This window comes from Lepidochelys kempii, chromosome 3 (genome assembly GCF_965140285.1).
Source record: "Lepidochelys kempii isolate rLepKem1 chromosome 3, rLepKem1.hap1, whole genome shotgun sequence".
Taxonomy (NCBI): domain Eukaryota; kingdom Metazoa; phylum Chordata; order Testudines; family Cheloniidae; genus Lepidochelys; species Lepidochelys kempii.
The window spans coordinates 128,460,020-128,481,964 of record NC_136382.1 but is presented as its reverse complement, the minus strand read 5'-3'; the positions used below and the strand labels follow the sequence as shown (position 1 = coordinate 128,481,964).

Genomic DNA, 21,945 nt, shown 5'->3' with positions numbered 1-21,945 from the left:
CAAACCAAATATTCCCACCAAATTTCAGATATTGAAATGAAACAGAGTAATTAAAGACTTGTGTTTTTTACTGAACTAATAGGACAGAGATTCAGCCCTTCCAGTGCGAACTGTCCAGGATCCGTGCACTGTTGATTTCATTTACTTATTTCCCAATGCTAAACATTTGCTCTAAAACTCTGTCTTGCTGTTGCTCCCCTAAAAAGCATAATATATTTCTATGCCATGCCATCCATCATGCTTGGTAGCTGTTTTCAATACCTGTTATCGTCTTTGGAACAAGAACATTATCAGCAAGTTTATGGCTTTGCTAATACCATATTGAGGAGTGTTTATTTTAACTGGCAGTTTACATCTTAAAGCATGGCTTTATGACAACAAGATACATTTCATCTGAGGAACTCATTAATAATACTTTAATCCACAGGAGCCTTAGCTTTTATTTTGATTTGCTTGACACTGGCAGATTTCTTTTCTTGACTTGTCCTCTCTGAACTTGCCGAGCACGAGTTCCGAATCCCAAGGATTGCAGTGATTCCGCTAAGTACTTCTGGCAGGGGGAGATGCACAGCATCACCAGCAATTTAGCGTTGCCCCCTAAAAACAGTAAAAACACACACACACACAAACACACTTATTTTCAATAAGTTTTTAAATACTGACCTGCTGAACTGCACAGAAGCCAGAGTAGGCTGCTATCAATTCTATGAATCAGAGCACTATACAAACAGAGCTGTTGAAAGCATATGGGCACTATAGTAAAGCCATATGGGACTGTCTCATTTAGCTAGCTGATCATTTGCTGTTATTTTTCACCATTTGTAATATAGAACTTTCTGCCCCTTTCACTAACAAGTCTACGAATACATTTTGGGTATCAGTGCTCTGTTGTAGTTGTAATATCAGCATATCTAAAAGCTGAAGAGATCACTTGTATCTAAGTACTGCAAAAAAGGAAGCTTTAACTATCAAGAGCTCATGGTGGAAGTTTAAGGACATTCCCAAAATTATGCATGGGAATAACTGACATGACTGGTTGTGTCACAGGATGGAAACTGTAGCTCAGAGTTTAGGTAACATGTCCAAAGTCCTACAACATGTCAGTATTACAACTTGCATTTTAACCCAGATCGCCTGACTCACCGGCCAATGCAAATCCCTTCACCACTCACTGTCTCACTTTCCAGAATTTGAAAACAGGCAAATTTTATCCCTCTCAAAAAAAAAAAAAAAAAAAAAAGTTACTGCAGATATATTGCTAAGCTTCAATATTTTGCCTTCAATATTTTCCCAAGGTTGTAATGCAGGAAGAGGTGAATTTAGAATTCTGTGGCAAAAAATCCTCTTGGAAAATCTGTGCTCGTTATTCTAGTCACCACACCTGAGATTCAATCGGGCAGCTCAAGAGCTAAAAGCATAAATTGGAACAGCTTGAGCTGAATCTCACTATCTAGGGGCCGTAAGAGAATCATATGCTCCGTGGATAGGACACAGAACGGGACCTGTAACACACACTCACCAGTGGCTTACACTGATTTTTTCTATCACTACCGTACACATGGATGAAATGTTAGAGTAGAGCAGCCCATCCGAATACCAAAAGAAGCTGCAACGCTTAAGTGGATGCTGAAGTGTCTCCATTTATTGTTTTGGTATTGTGCATTCTGGGCAACAAGAACAGCCATGAAATCTGCAAATTTCTGACACACATTGTATCAACTAAACCCTGGAAGAGTTAAACTTAACTTTTACAACTTACTTGATATTAAACCTTAAATTAATGAATTAAACTTCACGACATCTTATGGAGGTAGGTCACCGTTATCAGTGTTAAGCAGTGTCAGGATGAGCTCCACCCTGACATCTGGTGGTGAGGTGTGGCAAATTGTGGAAAAGAACTTCTGGGGCCGATCTCATTTGCATAGGCACACCCACCCCGCCTAGAATGAGGCCATAGCTGCCCAAATGGTCACTCTGGCTGCTGTGGGATCCCCAGTGTCTCTGTTATTGGGGCAGGAAGAATAAATTGTTATTACCCTGATTATGGGAACTGTGCTTGGAACTGTACTTGGCCTTTTGTTATGATGGAGGGACTCACCATCAACTAAGTAGCACTCGCTAGGTAAGGGTCATGGGTTTTAAAACTCTGTGACTGGAGAGAGGCTGGGGACAAGTATTAATACTTAGTGGCAGGGGCCCCTTGGTGAGGGCCTTACATGCTAATTGCACTTCCTCCTCTCTCCACTGTGGAATATCAGAGCTAATTTTGATTACATTAGGAGTCTAGTTACAGGCTGCTGAGCTCACTTTGGGCTAATGGTGCACCAGCACTGAGGCTCTCCTACTGCAAGCTGAATTCACCAAAGAGCTGAACTGACTAAGAGCTGAAATCACTGAGCGTTGTGTTAAGTACTGGGGGAGCCTGAAGATATATTGTGGAGCAGTTTGTGGGACGGCTGGAATGCCTTGTGGACACGCCGATGGAGCAGTTCGTGGGACGGCGGGAGCTGCTTGTGGGACGCGGAGCGGAGCTGAGCGAAGGAGTTTGTGGGGCGGCTGGCGGAGCGAAGGCCTATGGAGCTGTGGGGCGGTCAGCTTCAGATCATGTAAGGTGCCTCTTACCCCTGTCCCATCTCTACCCAGGTTGGGAGGTAAAGCTCCGCAGATGAACTTTCGAACTCTGGGGCTGCCCTGACCAGGGACAGAGACTTTTGGGTCATTGGACTTTTGGGACTTTGGGTGATTTGGGGTTGCTGGACTCAAGAACCAAAGGGAAAGGGGCATGCCCCAGTTTGCTTGGGGTGGGTTTTTTGCTCATGGGTTGTGTTATGAATCCTGTTGGTGGTGTTTCCCCAACATAATGCCACATTGTTTCTCTCTGTTATTAAAAGGCTTTTTGCTACACTCAGACTATGTGCTTGCAAGAGGGGAAGTATTGCCTCTTGGAGGCGCCCAGCAGGGGTGGTATATATTTGTCCCAGGTCACTGGGTGGGGCCTCGAGCCGGTTTGCATTGTGTTATTGGAATGGATCCCCTAGATACTGAACCCGGCCCTTGTTGCTGCCAACTCTGACGGGCAGAAGGGTTACATCAGTTACCAATTTACCAATGAGAAAACCAAGACTCAGGAAAGTTAAATGTCTTAAGCAAATCAGTGAGATGAGACTCCAGAACAGAACCCCAGAGTTCTGATTCCTTGTGCTATAGCCTCCCACACAACATTGCTCCACACCATACCCTTACAACCTTTGTTCTACCACACTACACAACATCAATGGGAAAAGACCAACACACACACACAAAACAACAAAAATTAATTACTTTCCTAACAAAATGTGAAAAAAAGTTTGGAAGAAGAAATGTAACTCAATATTGTTACATAAAAGGCAAAAGAAATAATCACCTATGGAGTCCTGTAGTAGGTGGGTAAGTTTGCTGTTTCTATACGGAATGTGAGAGCGCTGCTCTGCTATTGCTCCAAGTACATCTGACAGAGCAGATAAGCTACGGTTAATGAACGAGGTCTCTCTCAGGGCTACTCCTGTCACTCCAGACATACCTAATGCAATACAAGGAAACAACAGTCAGAATAATCAAAGCTTCCTTGTCACCTTCAGGCATGTGCTAAGCTCGATGTACAAAAGCTCTATGCCTTGTATATCACTTGGACCTGAAGTATAACTTTTTTGTTTTAATAACACATTTAAAGACAAGTGATAAACATGTTTTACTATCTCTCTTAGGTACTTACATGGCCCCCACTATTGTCGTATCTGAGCACCTCATAATCTTTGATGTATTTAACTAAACTGTCTTTTGCAAAAAATATCCAATATCCATGTTCACATATATATATTGTGACAGGGTCAGGCCAGACGGCTACCAGAGAGTGATAGAAGGCAGATATATTAGCCCCAGGTTAGGTAGGTCCCCTTTCCCTGGGTAAGGTAAGAGGGAAGGTTCCAGAACAATCAGGAACCTTCTGGAGACAATTAAGACTGACAGGGTAATTAGAACACCTACAGCCAATCAAGAAGCTGCTAGAATCAATTAAGGCAGGCTAATCAGGGCACCTGGGTTTAAAAAGGAGCTCACTTCAGCTTGTGATGTGTGTGAGAGGAGCTGGGAACAAGAGGCACTAGGAGCTGAGAGTGAGAACGCATACTGTTGGAGGACTGAGGAGTACAAGCATCATCAGACACCAGAAGGGAGGTTCTATGGTGAGGATAAAGAAGGTGTTGGGAGGAGGCCATGGGGAAGTAGCCCAGGGAGTTGTAGCTGTTGCACAGCTATTCCAGGAGGCACTCTAAACAGCTGCATACCACAGGACCCTGAGCTGGAACCCGGAGTAGAGGGCGGGCCCGGGTTCCCCCTAAACCTCCCAACTCCTGGTCAGACACAGGAGGAGTTGACCTGGACTGTGGGTTCATGAAAATGGCCAAACTGAGGGCAGCTGTGAAGGTCCAAGGCGAGCAAATCCGCCAATAAGCGCAAGACCCACCAAGGTAGAGGAGGAACTTTGTCACACTATATATATATTAAAAAGTCAGAATACATTATACTGTATATTTTTTCCTGACTTCACTCGCTCACATAAAATGTGAAAATACAAGTGAAAGCCACTCTTCCTGTTATGAATACCACATATCCCAAATACAGGAAGAAAAAGTACTGCTAATACCATTGACAGAATTATTATTAAGTCAAATCAATATAAATGGGGAAAAATACATTAATATATGAAGAAGTTACATAGTTTTAGCCATACAGGATTTGTTAGCGAGAATATTGCCTTATAAAGCACATTTTGCCTTGAAAAATTCAAAAATATTTTATTAATTTAAACAGATAAACAAACCACACACAGGACTCACATCACCCTCCACTGAAAGGCAGCCACCTCTGAGGTGAAATCCAGCAGCTGTTTAAGAATGCACAGTAGCATCGCATTGTTCAATAACACATAGCAATACTCTATTTTTATGAAAAGTACTACAGAATCTTGGATGATCACAGGTGGTCTGAGACCTTGCTTTTATTTCTCATCTATACTTCTCCAGTTGTACAATATCTTCTGTATCCACACTTGTCAGTACCAGGGCACTGAATCAAGTGCTAATTCAGAGAGAAGATTGGAAGACAATTCAGCAGGACAATATCCCTTAAGTCATTGGGTATTGGTTCACAGTGATTCAGAAGGAAAAGTGCTATCTCTTATCATTTCCTGCAGTAGGTAGCTGTCCAATGAACATTTCTCATGGGAGAACTGAACTGGCATTAAACTGATAGGATCACAGCTCAAGATGGTATACCAACAAGCAAAAAGACTGTATACTGGACATGAAGGTAGCTATTAATGTGCTTCTACAAGTATTTACAGTATGATCTTAGATAGTAGTTTTGCATAAGGGGCGAGGGTGTCCTTTTATCTCTAGCCCAATGTAAGAGTTGGAGCATAGTTGCACTGCCTCAATAGTAACCCAGGAAAGGTTGCCTCTAAAGCCTGGTCTACACACAAAGTTGCACCAGTTTAACTAAATCAATGTAACATCACAGCTTAGTTTAACCTGTTACTGTTGTGTGTAAACAAGTCCTAGGAGGGAGAATTCCTTCCCTACTTTTCTGTTGCTCCCTGTGGGTAATAATCTGCTACCAGCACTTACCAACAGCAGATTAGTACCCTCCCCAACCTTTTCCATGCCTGCAGCTGAGATATGGGGAAGTCATGTAGTGACATTGGGGATGGGGGAGAAGAGGATCTTATTCCCCTTATGCCTTTGTGCGTAGGCCAAGCCCAAGATCTGACTCAAAACGTTTACCTATGTTTTTACAGCAAAGGCCACTCCAGACAGATTTATAAGGAAATTTGACAAGAGTTTGCTAAGAACTAACAATCTGGCTCATAGACAACAATGTGAAAACAAACTACAATCACTCTAGATGTCCCTTAGGAGACTTATCAAGCTAAGGAGAAAAGGTGCATGTCTGCATCAGACTCATGTACAATAAACACTTTAAAAACTATTTCTCACTTAAACTTGTCCCAAACCTCAACTTTCAAAAGATAATGTGCTAAAATCTGCTCTGAATTATACCTACGTAAATCCAGAGTAATTTTGCTGTCTTCAGATTTTCACCAGCATAGTTAAGAATAGAATCTAGCCCACTGCATACTTTGGGCCAGATCCCCAGCTGGTGCAAATCAGCATTGCTCCATTAACTTCGGTGCTGAAGTACATCATTTTACACCTGTTGAGGATCTGGTGTGTTGACTACACAGAGCAGCAAATGCTTGCCCTTGTCAAACTGAGGGAACAGACACATATAGTATTATCAATTACATGTTCACCAAAAGGTTTCTAACACCCCAGCAAATTAAAAAAAAATATATATTCCATTATGTTTTTTATAGAATGAAAGTTAACAGTCACCAGCAGAAAGAACTCTTGGCAGTAACCTAAAGAATTCTTTCATAACACTGATTCAGTTTTCAAAACATTATTTCTGGAATGGTACATTAGTGGTGTGGCTTTTCTTGGTAAGAAAGCTTGTCCTTTAGGAAATAATCAAGTTTTTTAAATTATTATGTGCATGGAGGAGGAGGAAAGTGCTTTGAAGAAACAATGAAAACAATATTATCTTTTCAATACACCAACTTCCTTCCAGATTTTTTCCACAAGCAGAAAGAAAAACCCACACACAGTGGTATGCTCATGACAAAGATTTAGTATATTTAAATAATTTATGCACTTTGATCATTTCTATAAAAAAATAAGAACATGCTAATTTTTATACATATTTTTGGACTGTAAAAAACACAGCTTTTAAAAACAGTCTGAACAAATAGTGCATGCACACCCTGCATGTCACCATGGGCCTGACTGTCCACTGAGTTGCTTCAGCTTGATGCCACCTGATCTTAATGAAGCCCCAGTGACATTAACACAGTGGTGAATTAGGCCCAATAACTTCATTTAAGTTTGGATGCATGTGTCTAAATCATCTCTTATGAAGAAACACAAATACTCAGTTAATAAGTTAAATGCAATTATTATCTCCATGGGATGGAAGGTTCTATGCTCTCAATTCAAAATAGCCTTGTCATAAAAAGGTCTGCGTACCAACACATTCACTGCCCGCCAAATCCACCAGCTGTAGTTTAGTTTTGATGTGCTTCAGTTTCTCAACAGATTCAAACTGTGCTGGAGAAGAGGCTCTGGAAGGAAAGATGAGTTTATCATCTTTCATTTGTTGAGGAAAGGTGCAGAAAAGCTCTTTACTTAGTTTTTGACTAGGCTGTTCATCTGTCCATAGAGGAGCTGGATGATGGAAACAAACAAATGAGGAAAGTTTATTTTTAACATCACAAAATGGGAAGCAAAAAAATGCAACAGTGATGGGTTAACCCAGTATCTTCTTTTCTCCATCTCTGCCTAATGAGCCACAAGCTACTTTAACAGTACCCCTACTTGTTCAGGTAGGTCACCTATTAATTATTATTATTTGTATTATCATAGTGCCTAGCAGCCCTAGTCAAAAGAGTCCTATTGTGTCAGATGCTGTATAAACACAGAAAAAAAGATACTCCCTGCCCCAAAGAGGTTAGTAGTCCTGGCCTTGGTTCTGCAGCCACAGTGGAAGAACCCAGACCTTGCAAGTCATCCTGCTCCTTAGCTGTAGCATTCTGGGACCTGATCTGTGTTTGGGGGACAGACAGATTCTTTGGTACAGGTCCTCCAGTGCTAGTTTCACTTCTGACATCTTGGCTAAGTGAGCATCTCTCCCACAGGCAGTAGGAATCTGTACAAAAGTCTTTTCACTGGGCAGTTTAGCTTTGACTTTCTTCTCCAGTGTCTTGCTTTATTCTTTCCTCTCCTTCTAGTCTGGAGTGGAGTAGCAACCTACTCATGACAGCATATGTCAGACAGAGCAGCTGTGTTGGCTTACATAGAAAAGAATGCTTCAGATGAGAAAGCATGAAAGTAAAATTTCTCTCTCATCCTTACTATAGGGCAAGGAACCAAAACAACCCTCTCCACACACACACAACAGAAGTTATTGACACAAAATCCTAAAGCTCTGGCTTTAAGTCCCATTTCCAAAGCTTAACTACCACTCCTAAGCTTTCTGATTTTATCTACTACTTATTTCTTCAGTGCCTACCATTTGGCAATTTGTCACACCTAGGTCTTAAGCAAGGTGTGTCTCTTATTACAGAGGCAGACAACACTGTCACAATTCCACTTTGAGGTTCCATTTTGTAGTGCTTCTTTACCTACCGTAATGCTCATTCAGCTATCATAACTCTTATTCTGTGATCCTGAAACTTGAGAGTCCTCCATCCATCCAACATATGGCAGAAATTCCTATTTGGCCTTGCTGTGAGGCTTAAAGAAGGGTAGTGCAGTAATTGGCATAGCATATCAGCTAATGAATGACTGAAAGAAGCCTGGACTAAACAAGATGGCTGGTGAGTTAAAATGGCTGCATTTTGTAATGTCTGCCTGATTGACAAAGATCTGGAGCTGGATAGATCTAACATCTGGACTGGTAGAGCTGCAGCATCCTAAGTAGCTGTGTCTTTTGGCAGGGGCTGCAGGTAAACGAGGGCACCGTTTGTTCTGTTTTGCTAATATCCTCTGTTTAATTTCCGATAGAGATCTTGAGAAAAAAGTTTTAAATATTTTCCACTTCCTAAAACCATATTGTTGTTGCAGGGTATGAAGGAGACAGACCACATGCTACAAATGGAGAGTCTAATTACAACATGAGTAAAAGGAAGAAAAGGAAACAAAGTTAACCCCACAAGTTCCAAAACTGCTCCTAATGCAACAGACTGGCAAACCTATATGTGACACTGAAAAGCAAGAAGGGACAACTACAATATAAGAATACAGGTTTTGCCATACTTGATAAGATCATTGGTTTGTTTGCTCTGGCAGGGACCAACTGAAAACCTCCTTAACACACCTAGCTAGTTGTGTAATGTAGCATGTAAAGAGAAAATCCTTTCTGTCCCAGTAGTGATCATCACATGCCCTGAAGCATACACTTTGTTTTAATCTGATTTTAGCATATATAACTAAATAATAATTCCTTGTAAAATTATCCAGCTACACTATTTGATTCTGTTAGCTAGTAAGAGAAAATTGTACTAATAATACACCATTGACTGTTTCACACTGCATGCCCATTAAGTACGACAGCAGTGTGTAAAAATCATCACACAATGTTAGAAGTGTTAAGAAAACATCTCAAACACAGCAACATTAAGAGGCGTTCAGTCAATGCAGCCTAAAAGGTTAAATAGAAAAGAACAGGGGGTTTAAAGATTGTAGCAAGAGACAGTCAGAAGAGAGAAAAGAGCAAAAAGAAAATCCCTCAACCCAGATACTGCATTTCTGACACAAATGGATCTAGATATATTTTAGCACTATCCTACTTACCAAAGCTGTCTGCAGAGACAGCCTTCGTGGTTATGGTCAATGTCACTACCAGATGAGAGCGAGAGGAATGAGCATGCACCAGTGTTGGATGTTTGACCCTTAGCTGCAGACCTTTATCAACTAGCTGTAAGAATTCTAGAGCATTTTCAACAGTCCTGGCAAAACAAAATAGTGGTAGTTGATAGTAAAGGTGACATTAAAAATGTGGCAACTTGAACATGAATCTGATAATTTCCTCTTATGCCCCTCCCAGTTCCCAATCCTGTCTCCAAAATGCTCCCTTTGTTTCCTTTGCTACCTCTTAACTCCACAAGTTGCTGCCCTGCAGAATCTTTCAACTAGGGAATGTTCCATTTTAGCCCAAGATGAAGCTGTGCCTCATACTGAATATGCTGGCACGATGCACAGTTAACCCATGGAACTCATTGCCAGGGGACATTGTGAAGGCCAAAAGTATAAAACTGGGTTCAAAAAAAGAATTAGATAAGTTCAGGGAGGATCGGTCCATCAATAGCTATTAGTCAAGATGGTCAGGGATATAACCCCATGCACTACGTGTCCCTAAGCCTCTGACTGCCAGGAGCTGTTCACTCAAAATCTGCCCTGTTCTGTTCATTCTTTTCTGTAGCATCTGGTACCAGTCACGGTTGGAAGGCAGGACAGAGGGCTAGATGGACTATTGATCTGACCCAGTATGGCCATTCTTATGCTCTTAAGTAGCCTGGACACCTTATATCTAAAGTATACAGCCCCCACCAACATAGCACCTGAGCACCTCACAATATTTAATGCATGTGTGCTTACAACACCCCTGAGAGATAGGGAAATATTATCACCCCCATTTTACAGATAGGGAACTGAGACACAGAGAGGCAAAGTGACTTGCCCAGTCACACAGGAAGTCTGGGTCAGAGCAGGGAATTGCAGCTAATTCTTGGGAAAAGTTCAGTACTGTTGTTCATTGAACATGTCTCCTAGCTCAGGTATCCTCTTAACAGAAGTAAAAAGTCTAGGGATCACTAAGATTGACATAAAGAATGGAGACATGGATTTGAGAAACTCAGAAGGAGGATTCACCAGAGTGGGGGACACAAATGAGTTTCCATGTGGGCAATTTTTTAACTGGTGGTAGGTTTGCCAACTTGATTGACATGTGGAACCTGAAAAGAAGGAATAGAAAAAGATTTTCTCTAAGAGAAGTTTAAGTAAATGAACTATATCATATTGTAGATATGACACTTGCACATGGACAGGTTTTCAGGGACCAGTTGCTACGTAACGAAGCCATGTGGTAGTTAGGCTGAAAATTCAGCCCTGGATATTGTCTAATACCAACTTACACATTCAAGAAGGAAGAACATGAGGTTTGCCTGATTCAGTTGGATGTACATGTTAACAGGAAAACTTCCACTGTATTCTATTTAATGTATGGAGAAGCCAATGAGACCCAGTGGGCCAGTATATTTTAGATGAAATGTTATCACAAATGAGGATGTGTTTTTATTCAAAATGCCATGTGTTTACTTAGATTCCTGACAGCAGGGGTGGCCTTCCTCAACGGTTTCCTTGAGTTGTTTGGATTTGTTTTTCATTGTTAACCTTTTTTTGCATAATTATTAATATAGTCTGTTTACGAATTTGACTTTTTTGATGCTTTTATTGTAATCAAGATATAAATACTGAATACTTATTGATTGATTTAGATAAACATTTTCCAAAGGTGCTTATTCAAACCTCTACGCACCTTTGCCATGTATTGGAAATTAAAGAAATAAATATAGCAGTCACCCCAAGAACAAAGGAAACCCATTCCAGCCACAATTTCCAACCCTCATGGCACAAATCCCAGCCTGCAGTGCACCTTCCCCTCCCCAAAAGCCGGGGAAAAGAGATTGGTCAACAACTAGCCAGACAGAACTCCCTAGATCAAGTAGGCATAATGGCTATTTTTCAAGCATAAATTAAAGCAAGATTTTTGAGTCATTGGGACCCACAGTCAGAAGGTACCTGGACAGTGCAGTGAATTAGAGGCAGATAGATGGGCAATGGCAGAGGGCGCAACTGATAGTCCAATGTGCTGGGATGAGCTGTGTGGGCTGCCTCACTCGGGAGGAGGAAGTCTAAGAACTCAGAAGTGAGGAAGAAAGAGCCCATACAGTACTGGACTGGGAGCAAGAGTGTTTCCAGAGTGCTCCTAAAAGCACAGATGAATCTGAGCCCCAATTAGCCTTAATCCACTCCCTGCTTCTCTTTGCAGGAGTATAGAGTGCAGCTGAGGGTGCATTAATATGGGTAGAAATCAAATTTAACCCAAAGACTTTTGTATTCAGTTATCTGAAATTGAATTTTACTAGAATGAACCCTAAAAGTTTTGTGTTTAGCTGTAAATAAGTAAAAAGAAAAATAATAATTCCTAGATTACTATAGTGACTGTAATTCCATGGAGAGGAAAATTATAAATCCTAGATTCTGGAAAAAGCAATTTTACAGTTTCTCTGTGGGTTCCAATTTTGTATGAACAGTTCAATGGACAGAAAACATGTCAGTAGATACAAATAACTGCAGAGAAAGAATGATGTCTTTTCAACCCTCTCTCCAGAATACTGGCTGTATTTTATCAAGGTTTTCTGGCAATAATATAAAACCACATAAACAAATATCAAGTGGTTGCTTATGTTACTAAAACCCACAAGATAAAAATACTGCTGTCAATTATTTCCACTGAGAGTGCAGTTTGTTTTAATCCATGAAGGAAAAAGATACTTCTTGCTCTGACTTCCGATTCCCACTGAAGTAGCATAGAACAGCCTTTGACAGGCATTATGATTACAGATGTGTGAAAAAAAATCATGTTTCCACCAGCAACAGAACATTTTATAGTTTTGTCCTGAATTGTTCAGTATGCGGGACAGTTTTCAGAGAAGAAAATTAGTGTTTGCTCTCACAAACCTCTTATTGTTCTTGTCCTCAAAAAGACAACTACAGAATGATTTGCCCAAAGAACTTTTTCCTCAGTGTGTCACACTAGGTCCTTTGGGAATCCTCTAACACAGCGGTTCTCAAACTGTGCGTCATGACCCCATTTTAATGGTGTTTAATGCCAGGGCTGGCATTAGACTTGCTAGGACCTGAGGCCGAAGCTGAAGCCCAAGCCGCATTGCCTGGGGCTGCAGCCAAAGCCCGAGGGCTTCAGCCCGCGGTGACGGGGCTCAGGTTACAGGCCTCTCGCCTAGGGCTGAATCCCTTTGGTTTTGGCCCCCCACGCCTAGGGCGGCAGAGCTTGGGCAGGCTCAGGCCCCACTCCTGAGATTGTGTAGTAATTTTTGTTGTCAGAAGGGGGTTGTGGTGCAATTAAGTTTGAGAACCCCTGCTTCTAACATTTTGTTGGGGTAGGAATGAAATGGCCAACACCTTCCTTCTACCTGCTATTGTCATCTTGCAGGTGCCACCATTGCAGCCTGTCCCCTCTAACTCTCCCCTATTTTTAATTGTGCTGTTTCAGCAGTCTGTGCAATAAGTTTGTTTAAGACAGGATAGTGGTCTTCACTTGTTAGGACATGATTTTTATCATCTACATTGTGTAGATAGGAGCCTTATGAAAAAAAAAGAAGGAAATATTATACATTGGCTGTGTGTACTGGGCATGTATATATAGTGGGCCTGATTCTCATTTACATCACTCTGGTAGTGTAGCTGCAGATTATGCCCACTTTAAAGCCCTCCTGCACAGTCAGAACAGCTGTAAAGGAGACTCAAACCCACTATAAATATATGCTATAGAAAAAGGTTTATCTAAAAATATAAAGAACAGAAACTAGAAAGGATGGCTTAACAATCTACACCTTTGGTTTGAATGATATAGCCTCTCTGGGACCACAGGTTTAAATTCCAGCAGCGTCAACACTGCCTTAATCTTTCTAATGAGATAAGCAGAGTGCTAAAATATGTACTATGGGTAGGTATTTTGGGTGACCACATATAAAATGAAATCCTCTCTCTTCTGTGTGGATATTAAGGACTTATGACAGGGGTGCCAACCTGAACCTGAGAAGAAGCCAGAATTTACCAATGTACATTGCCAAAGAGCCACAGTAATACGTCAGCAGCTCCCCCCCAGCTCCCAGCACCTCCCACCTACCAGCAGTCCCACCAATCAGCACTTCCCCTTCCTCCCAATCAGCTGTTTTGTAGCATGCAGGAGGCTCTGGGTGGGAGGGGGAGGAGCGTGTGGGGGGGAGGGCACGGCAGACTCAGGGGAGGGTGCGGGAAGGGGTGCAGAGCCAGGGGTTGAGCAGTGAGCACCCCCTGGCACATTGGAAAGTTGGCACCTGTAGCTCCAGCCCCGGAGTCGCTGTACTCCCTGTACAAGGAGCCGCATATTAACTTCTGAAGAGCTGCATGACTTTTATGACATTTTTCTTAAGAGTAGGGTTTGCTCTGGTGTATTTGAACGTAATTCCCTTCCTTGCCCTTATGGAAAAGTCTCACAGACTTTAACAGGAATTAAACCAACAGGGTTCTATAGAAGTTACTCCAAAATCCCACAGAATTTAATACAGAGTGCTATTCTTTCTATAAGTTTTTTCAATTATCCTATTTCATAAAATTCTAAACAATGGTCTAAAAAATCTACAAAAAGGTTATCATTTTCTATAAAGTTCTATCGGACTTTTTCACGGTGTTCCCATTTTTCGCAATGTGCTAAGAACTGCTTTGCCACTTGACTGCCATCCCTGCCTTACAGCTGACTGCATTTCAAACCTGCTGTACGTAGGGTACATACAATTGTTATAACACATCTTGGGAGGGAAGGTGGTATATAAATATAAAACAATATTTAACTGTTTTATTATTATTACTGCAGAATATTCAAATTGACACTGACGCCAACTGTGATCTAATTAACTGAATTCTTAGTGAAATATTAACAGTAAATGGAATCATCCAGTGCTTTTTTATGTTCTAGGGGAAGGAATGTATGCTTTGAAATACTCATCAGTGCCCACGATTATGTCTCCATGCCTTGTAGCTGACACATATTGTAACAACACGGTATCATGATCTTGCAATAATGGTTTACTTATTGTGCTGTGTACTCACTCATAGGTAAGTAATGGCACATCGCTCTTGCCTTCCTTGGTTGTGATAACGTCACGTTTAACACCGAATACTCTTCCACAGCTGTCTTTGGCCAGAAGATCAAAAATTTCATTATTATACACTTCTACAACAGAAACCTCAACCCAATGACTTCCTGGTGGCTTTTCTGAAATAAGCCTGAAAAGAATTACAGAAAAGAAAATGAAACACAGCTAAACTGGCTGAAATCAAATCCTAAGTAAACTATCCTTAAGAAACAGTTGCATCTCAGAACTAATTATAGTCTGATGAAAGTACTTATCAAACATCCAAAACCATGAGAGTATGTTGCCTTTTACGTTAATGTAAAGGTTGAAGAACAAGAGTGCATACACTTAAATTATAGAGTAAATATGTCACAAAGAGAAAATTACCTTATTTTGGCTGCATATACTATCTGTTCCTGGACTGTGGGCCTGATTCGAATGTCTTGTTACTATTGTGACCCCAATAACTCCTGGGATATGCCAAAGGATTTAAAACTCCAATTCCTAAGACCTAAAGAGCAGCATGTGTGTGTGAAGTATAGGGTTGTGAAAGCCCACTATTGTTGAGAGGATGGGGAAAAATGCACAAGACATTGGGGCTAAAATAAACCCAGAGAATTTATAAATTAAGCCCTTGTCTACACAGGACAATTTTCCCAGTTAAACACTCTAATATGAAAGTGGCCTTTTTTTGATGTAGTTTAGTTTAAACCCCTTCCCAAGCAACATAAGCTAAGCCAAGAAAAAAACACTCATGTATGAGAATATGAGTGTCCACACAGGGAATTATATCAGTATAACTATATTGGGTTTAATTCACCCCTTAGGTTATACTGAAGTAAGTTATCCCATATAGATAAGGCCTAAGTAGAAAAATATATATCCATGACCAAATGTTTTTCAAGTTCCAGAAAAAAACCTCACTCTCCTCCCTTATTTTAATGACTCCAATATGCAAACCAATAACTTATCCTCGTAAAATGTTAGAGGAGGTTTAAGAGTGTAGAATTAAAATTTAGACTCAAACTTAACTATGGATTTGCTACCAAAGCCACTATAATTAACTATCATCTTGAAAAGTTAAATCTGACTAGCAAGAATATCATGTGCTGAAGAACAGCTCTGTGTAAGATCAAAAGCTTGTCTTTTTTACCAACCGAAGTTGGCCCAATAAAAGATATTATCTCACCCACCTTGTCTCTCTAATATCCTGGGACAAACACAGCTACAACAATACTGCAAACATTTTTTCACCTTTGCATACAACTGTAATGTAAAAACTGGCACTCAAACTTTATTCTCATTCCCATGGTCAGCAATACCTGAACACTTCTTCTGTGGCTCTTGGAATAATTCCTAGCTCTGGTTCATCTTCTGTTGAAAGAGTGACATCATCCTCAGACTGTGGTCCCAACATTGTGTATGTCTTCCCACTCCCTGTTTGCCCATAAGCCATAATACACACATTGTATCTGAAAATCGAAAGGGCATTATTTTCTTATGCCATTTTTTTAACAAATGCATTTGGTATTTAAATGGTTAAACCAAAAAGTATTTGGAAAAATATGACTGATTACTTTAAAATATAATATAATAATAATAATACATATTTCCATGTGGCCTTTTTGTAGATCTCAAAACTTTTTGCTAACCTAACTTAAGTAACCCTCACAACATCCCTGAGGTGGATTTTTTTTTAAACAGATGGGAAAACTAAGGCATAAAAGAAATATAATTAATGTATGGTATACATACAAATTTGCAACAAAATAACGAAGGTGTAAATTAATACTAAATGCAATTCTGTTTGTGGACCTTTATTTCAGAATAAAAGTGGCTAAAATTGATTTAGTTACAATAGTCCATTTGTTACATGCCTTGCCTAATGCCACTTTTTTTTTCTTCAAAACAAGAGTGCCCACATACAGATTTGGACTGAAATAACAAAACTGATTTTAATTCCCACCTTTTGTATTTCAACGCACATTTATGTGTAGACCAGCCCTAAGTGAGTAGGCCATAAAATCATAGCACTAGAAAAGACCTCAATTGGTCATCTAGTCCGGTCCCCTGCACCCAAGGCGGGACTAAGTAATAACTAGGTAAAAAGAAAAGGAGTACTTGTGGCACCTTAGAGACTAACAAATTTATCTGAGCATAAGTTTTCGTGAGCTACAGCTCACTTAATAACTAGGTAGTAACTTAGTATTACCTTGTCAACAGAGCAAGTCAGTGGAAGAGCCAGGAATGGAAAGCCAGGGGTCCCAACTCCTAATGCTTCACTTCAGCCCACAGATAAAAGATAAGGAGCTTACTACCTGCTGTCTTGCACCATGGGTAGTCATTTATATCCTCACAAAGTGAGTGCAAAATGGCAGTTAACACGCTTCATTAGTTTTAGTTTTGTTAGTAGTAAAAGCTAGGGCCTTGTCTCACTGCTAATAAAGGTGTGTTTTTCCTCAGAGTAACTAACGTTCATGAGCTATCCAGAGGTGAAAACACAATGGAGACAAGGTACTTGGTTTTACTGGGAGGTAAACTAGGTAACATGAACCACAGGCTGGGTATTGGGCTGACCTTGCCCAATTTACCTCATAGTAAAACTAAAGTGCCTTGTCTCCACTGTGCCTGGGGATAGCTCATTAGTTGCATAGAGATAAAAACAATGAAGACAAGGCCTAGGTCTGATAGGCAGAGTGTGAGGAAGCTTGTATTCCAACTAGGTGATAACTGAATCGTGAAGAGGATTAAAAAACATAGCTCTGTTAACCTGACATCTTTGTCTTGTATTAAACATGCTATTTCAGGCATGTGCCGGCAACAGAAAAGATGTGCTTTGGTGAGCTCCACTGACTCAGCTGTTATTTTTTAAAATTTGTTTATCTTTTCAGATCACAAAACTTGACATACTGATACTGACAGACACTGTAGAGAGCTATGTTCTCAGCTTACAAGTGACCTTGCTGTACCTAACAAAGTTTTTTAGAGTGGGGTTGGGAGGGTGAACACTGATAATATAGCAGCTGACATGGGTAGGGAGCAGATCCTCAGCAGCAGTAAACAGTCATAGATCTGAGTCAATGGAACTATGACAGTTTACCCTGCTGAGGATCAGCCGCAGATGGGGAGCAAGTCTGCAAGATCGGAAAACAGTAATATCTAGAAATCTGGACTTTAGACTTGATGGACTAAAGGACTCAGACTACAATGGAAAACAAGGTAGAGAACATAACAAAAGTGGAAGGACTGGAAACTCAGGCTGCAAATCTTGAGGATGGGATTTCAAAAAACATTCATCGTTGGCCTAACTCTGTCTCTGAAGTCAATGGCAAAACTCCCACTAATTCGAGACAGGCCAATATGTTTTTGAAAATTCCACCCTGCACTGTCCGATCAAGACATAGGTTCTACAGGCCTGGTGACTGAACACAGAGTCTTAAAAATAAAATGGACATGCTTGGAAACAAAATTAGAGTCTTCAGTTTGTAGTTAACTGGGTTTCCTCAGGAAACAGAGGATGGAAGTCTGAAAGGTTTTGTTTGTTTGTTTGGTTTGGTTTTTTGAAGTATGGATATATAAAAGTTGCTAATTCCACATATTCCTGCTACCTCAGCTTCCCTCTTAGTCACTAGCCATTTACCCTTAAGAATTTCAGCATCATTGGCTAATGCCAGAACAATTCTAATACTTGTACAGATAATGGGATTAAATATAAGAGTTTGAAGACAAGTAGACTTGCATAACTTTGAGTATCAAGGATCTTGATTTGGGGTATAATTCAGTTATATGCCCTCTCTGCTAAAGCCAAAAAGAGCTTCACTGAGGTTTTTGCGACTAGTCACGGTGGTATTAAATCCAGATAGGCTAGATCTAGAACAAATTGTTGGTGTCTCAACAGAAGAACTAGAAGCAACTGACAGAATTAACACAGACTGAGTTTTATCTAGTTTACTTTGCTTATTTTTTGGTTATACCAGAGTGGCTATAAATGAACTATTTACTAATTACTAATCTGCTAAAAATGTTGCTAAATCCTAATTTCTGTGCTTGAAGTTTTTCGCCCACATTTACTCACAAATCCGCACAGACACACCCCTGGAACCCTGACCTGGGGTATTTTATCTGCTACCCAAGATCCATAAACCTGGAAATCCTGGACGCCCCATCATCTCAGGCATTGGCACCCTGACAGCAGGATTGTCTCGCTACGTAGACTCCCTCCTCAGGCCCTACGCTACCAGCACTCCCAGCTATCTCCGAGACACCACTGACTTCCTGAGGAAACTACAATCCATCGGTGATCTTCCTGAAAACACCATCCTGGCCATTATGGATGTAGAAGCCCTCCACACCAACATTCCACACAAAGATGGACTACAAGCTGTCAGGAACAGTATACCGGATAATGTCACGGCAAATCTGGTGGCTGAACTTTGTGACTTTGTCCTCACCCATAACTATTTCACATTTGGGGACAATGTATACCTTCAAATCAGCGGCACTGCTATGGGTACCCGCATTGCCCCACAGTATGCCAACATTTTTATGGCTGACTTAGAACAACGCTTCCTCAGCTCTCATCTCCTAATGCCCCTACTCTACTTGTGCTATATTGATGACATCTTCATCATCTGGACTCATGGAAAAGAAGCCCTTGAGGAATTCCACCATGATTTCAACAATTTCCATCCCACCATCAACCTCAGCCTGGACCAGTCCACACAAGAGATCCACTTCCTGGACACTATGGTGCTAATAAGCGATGGTCACATAAACACCACCCTATATCGGAAACCTACTGACTGCTATTCCTACCTACATGCCTCCAGCTTTCATCCAGATCACACTACACCAGATCACACCATTGTCTACAGCCAAGCTCTACGATACAACCGCATTTGCTCCAACCCCTCAGAAAGAGACAAACACCTACAAGATCTCTATCAAGCATTCTTAAAACTACAGTACCCACCTGCTGAAGTGAAGAAACAGATTGACAGAGCCAGAAGAGTACCCAGAAGTCACCTACTACAGGACAGGCCCAACAAAGAAAATAACAGAACGCCACTAGCCATCACCTTCAGCCCCTAACTAAACCTCTCCAACGCATCATCAAGGATCTACAACCTATCCTGAAGGACAACCCAGCCCTCTCACAGATCTTGGGAGACAGGCCAGTCCTTGCTTACAGACAGCCCCCCAACCTGAAGCAAATACTCACCAGCAACCACACACCACACAACAGAACCACTAACCCAGGAACCTATCCTTGCAACAAAGCCCGTTGCCAACTGTGTCCACATATCTATTCAGGGGACACCATCACAGGGCCTAATCACATCAGCCACACTATCGGAGGCTCGTTCACCTGCACATCTACCAATGTGATATGTGCCAGCAATGCCCCGCTGCCATGTACATTGGTCAAACTGGACAGTCTCTGCATAAAAGAATAAATGGACACAAATCAGATGTCAAGAATTATAACATTCAAAAACCAGTTGGAGAACACTTCAATCTCTTTGGTCACTCGATTACAGACCTAAAAGTTGCAATTCTTCAACAAAAAAACTTCAAAAACAGACTCCAACGAGAGACTACTGAATTGGAATTAATTTGCAAACTGGATACAATTAACTTAGGCTTGAATAGAGACTGGGAGTGGATGGGTCATTACACAAGGTAAAACTATTTCCCCATGTTTATTTCACCCCCACCCCCAGTTCCTCAGACATTCTTGTCAACTGCTGGAAATGGCCCACCTTGATTATCACTACAAAAGGTTTTTTCCCCCCGCTGTCCCGCTGGTAATAGCTCACCTTAAGTGATCACTCTCCTTACAGTGTGTATGGTAACACCCATTGTTTCATGTTCTCTATGTATATAAATCTCCCCACTGTATTTTCCACTGAATGCATCCGATGAAGTGAGCTGTAGCTCATGAAAGCTTATGCTCAAATAAATTGGTTAGTCTCTAAGGTGCCACAAGTACTCCTTTTCTTTTTGCGAATACAGACTAACACGGCTGCTACTCTGAAACCATTTACTCACATAGTTATATTGTTCTTAAAAAGACTTTACTATTAAACTAAAATACCAATTATTAAGCTTAATAGCACTCAGCATCCAAAAAACCTCAAATGCTCACTCTGAGCTAGGACCGGAGGGGAACACAATCAAGGAAATCAAAGTAAGAGGAATTTCCTTTTTCTTTAAAAAATGAGCATAATTTACTCTTAAATCTTGTGAGAGAAGGTGATGTTATTTTAATCCCCTGCTGAGCTTGTATTGAGCACTCTAAACTTTGAAGTCTGTTTTTTTTTTTTCTGTTTTGTAAAGGAACAATCTTTTCTTCCTGTATGCTTAAACTGAAAAATAATACAATGTAATTTAAAAAATATGTTTAAACCCCACCACAAACTCCATTTTTTGTAAGTGGATATTTTGGAGCTCAGACTAGAAGCAGCCAGAAGGAGCAGATAACTTCAAGGATCAAAATAATTCTGTCTGTTTCACATTTATAATAGGAAGGCTGTTCAGAAACATGACTGATACAGGCAGCCTTTCCTTTTCTGATAGTCTGCTTCTGTTTAAATGGTGCATGCTGAAAGAAAGACAGACCTTTAAGTTTTCAATAACAGAACATTTCCTAAATGAATATGAAGCTCCTGGGTTTCAGGAGAGAGACTTTAGACAGGAGCATACTAAAAGGTGGATGCTCCTCTCAATATACATATGTAACCTGCATTGGGGTTAATTGGAAGTACTGCACATAGGTAGATAAGTAGGTAGGGACCTAAGGCACAATCCTGAGCTGAGACAAGCTCATGCTCTCTGCGGCTGGAAGGGTGGGGAGGGACAACAGTAACTCTAAGCTATCTCTAGGTCTTCCCCTGATCATAGAATCATAGAATATCAGGGTTGGAAGGGACCCCAGAAGGTCATCTAGTCCAACCCCCTGCTCAAAGCAGGACCAATTCCCAGTTAAATCATCCCAGCCAGGGCTTTGTCAAGCCTGACCTTAAAAACCTCTAAGGAAGGAGATTCTACCACCTCCCTAGGTAACGCATTCCAGTGTTTCACCACCCTCTTAGTGAAAAAGTTTTTCCTAATATCCAATCTAAACCTCCCCCACTGCAACTTGAGACCATTACTCCTCGTTCTGTCATCTGCTACCATTGAGAACAGTCTAGAGCCATCCTCTTTGGAACCCCCTTTCAGGTAGTTGAAAGCAGCTATCAAATCCCCCCTCATTCTTCTCTTCTGCAGGCTAAACAATCCCAGCTCCCTCAGCCTCTCCTCATAACTCATGTGTTCCAGTCCCCTAATCATTTTTGTTGCCCTTCGCTGGACTCTCTCCAATTTATCCACAA

The 21,945-nt window shown here is 41.0% G+C and overlaps 1 protein-coding gene across 2 annotated transcripts in view; it reads right to left on the bottom strand.

The window, feature by feature from the left end:
* Positions 1–298: 298 nt before the first annotated feature.
* Positions 299–21,945, bottom strand: part of KIF25 (kinesin family member 25) — a 70,102-nt gene continuing 48,455 nt past the window's right edge. For both annotated transcript variants that reach the window (XM_073337945.2, XM_073337946.2), the window contains 6 exons: positions 15,895–16,044; positions 14,547–14,723; positions 9,447–9,601; positions 7,122–7,319; positions 3,404–3,559; positions 299–597 (listed from right to left, as the gene is read on the bottom strand). In XM_073337945.2, coding sequence (XP_073194046.1) covers positions 440–597; positions 3,404–3,559; positions 7,122–7,319; positions 9,447–9,601; positions 14,547–14,723; positions 15,895–16,044 — 994 coding nt within the window. In that variant the 3' untranslated portion in view covers positions 299–439. The remainder of the gene's footprint in view (positions 598–3,403; positions 3,560–7,121; positions 7,320–9,446; positions 9,602–14,546; positions 14,724–15,894; positions 16,045–21,945) is intronic.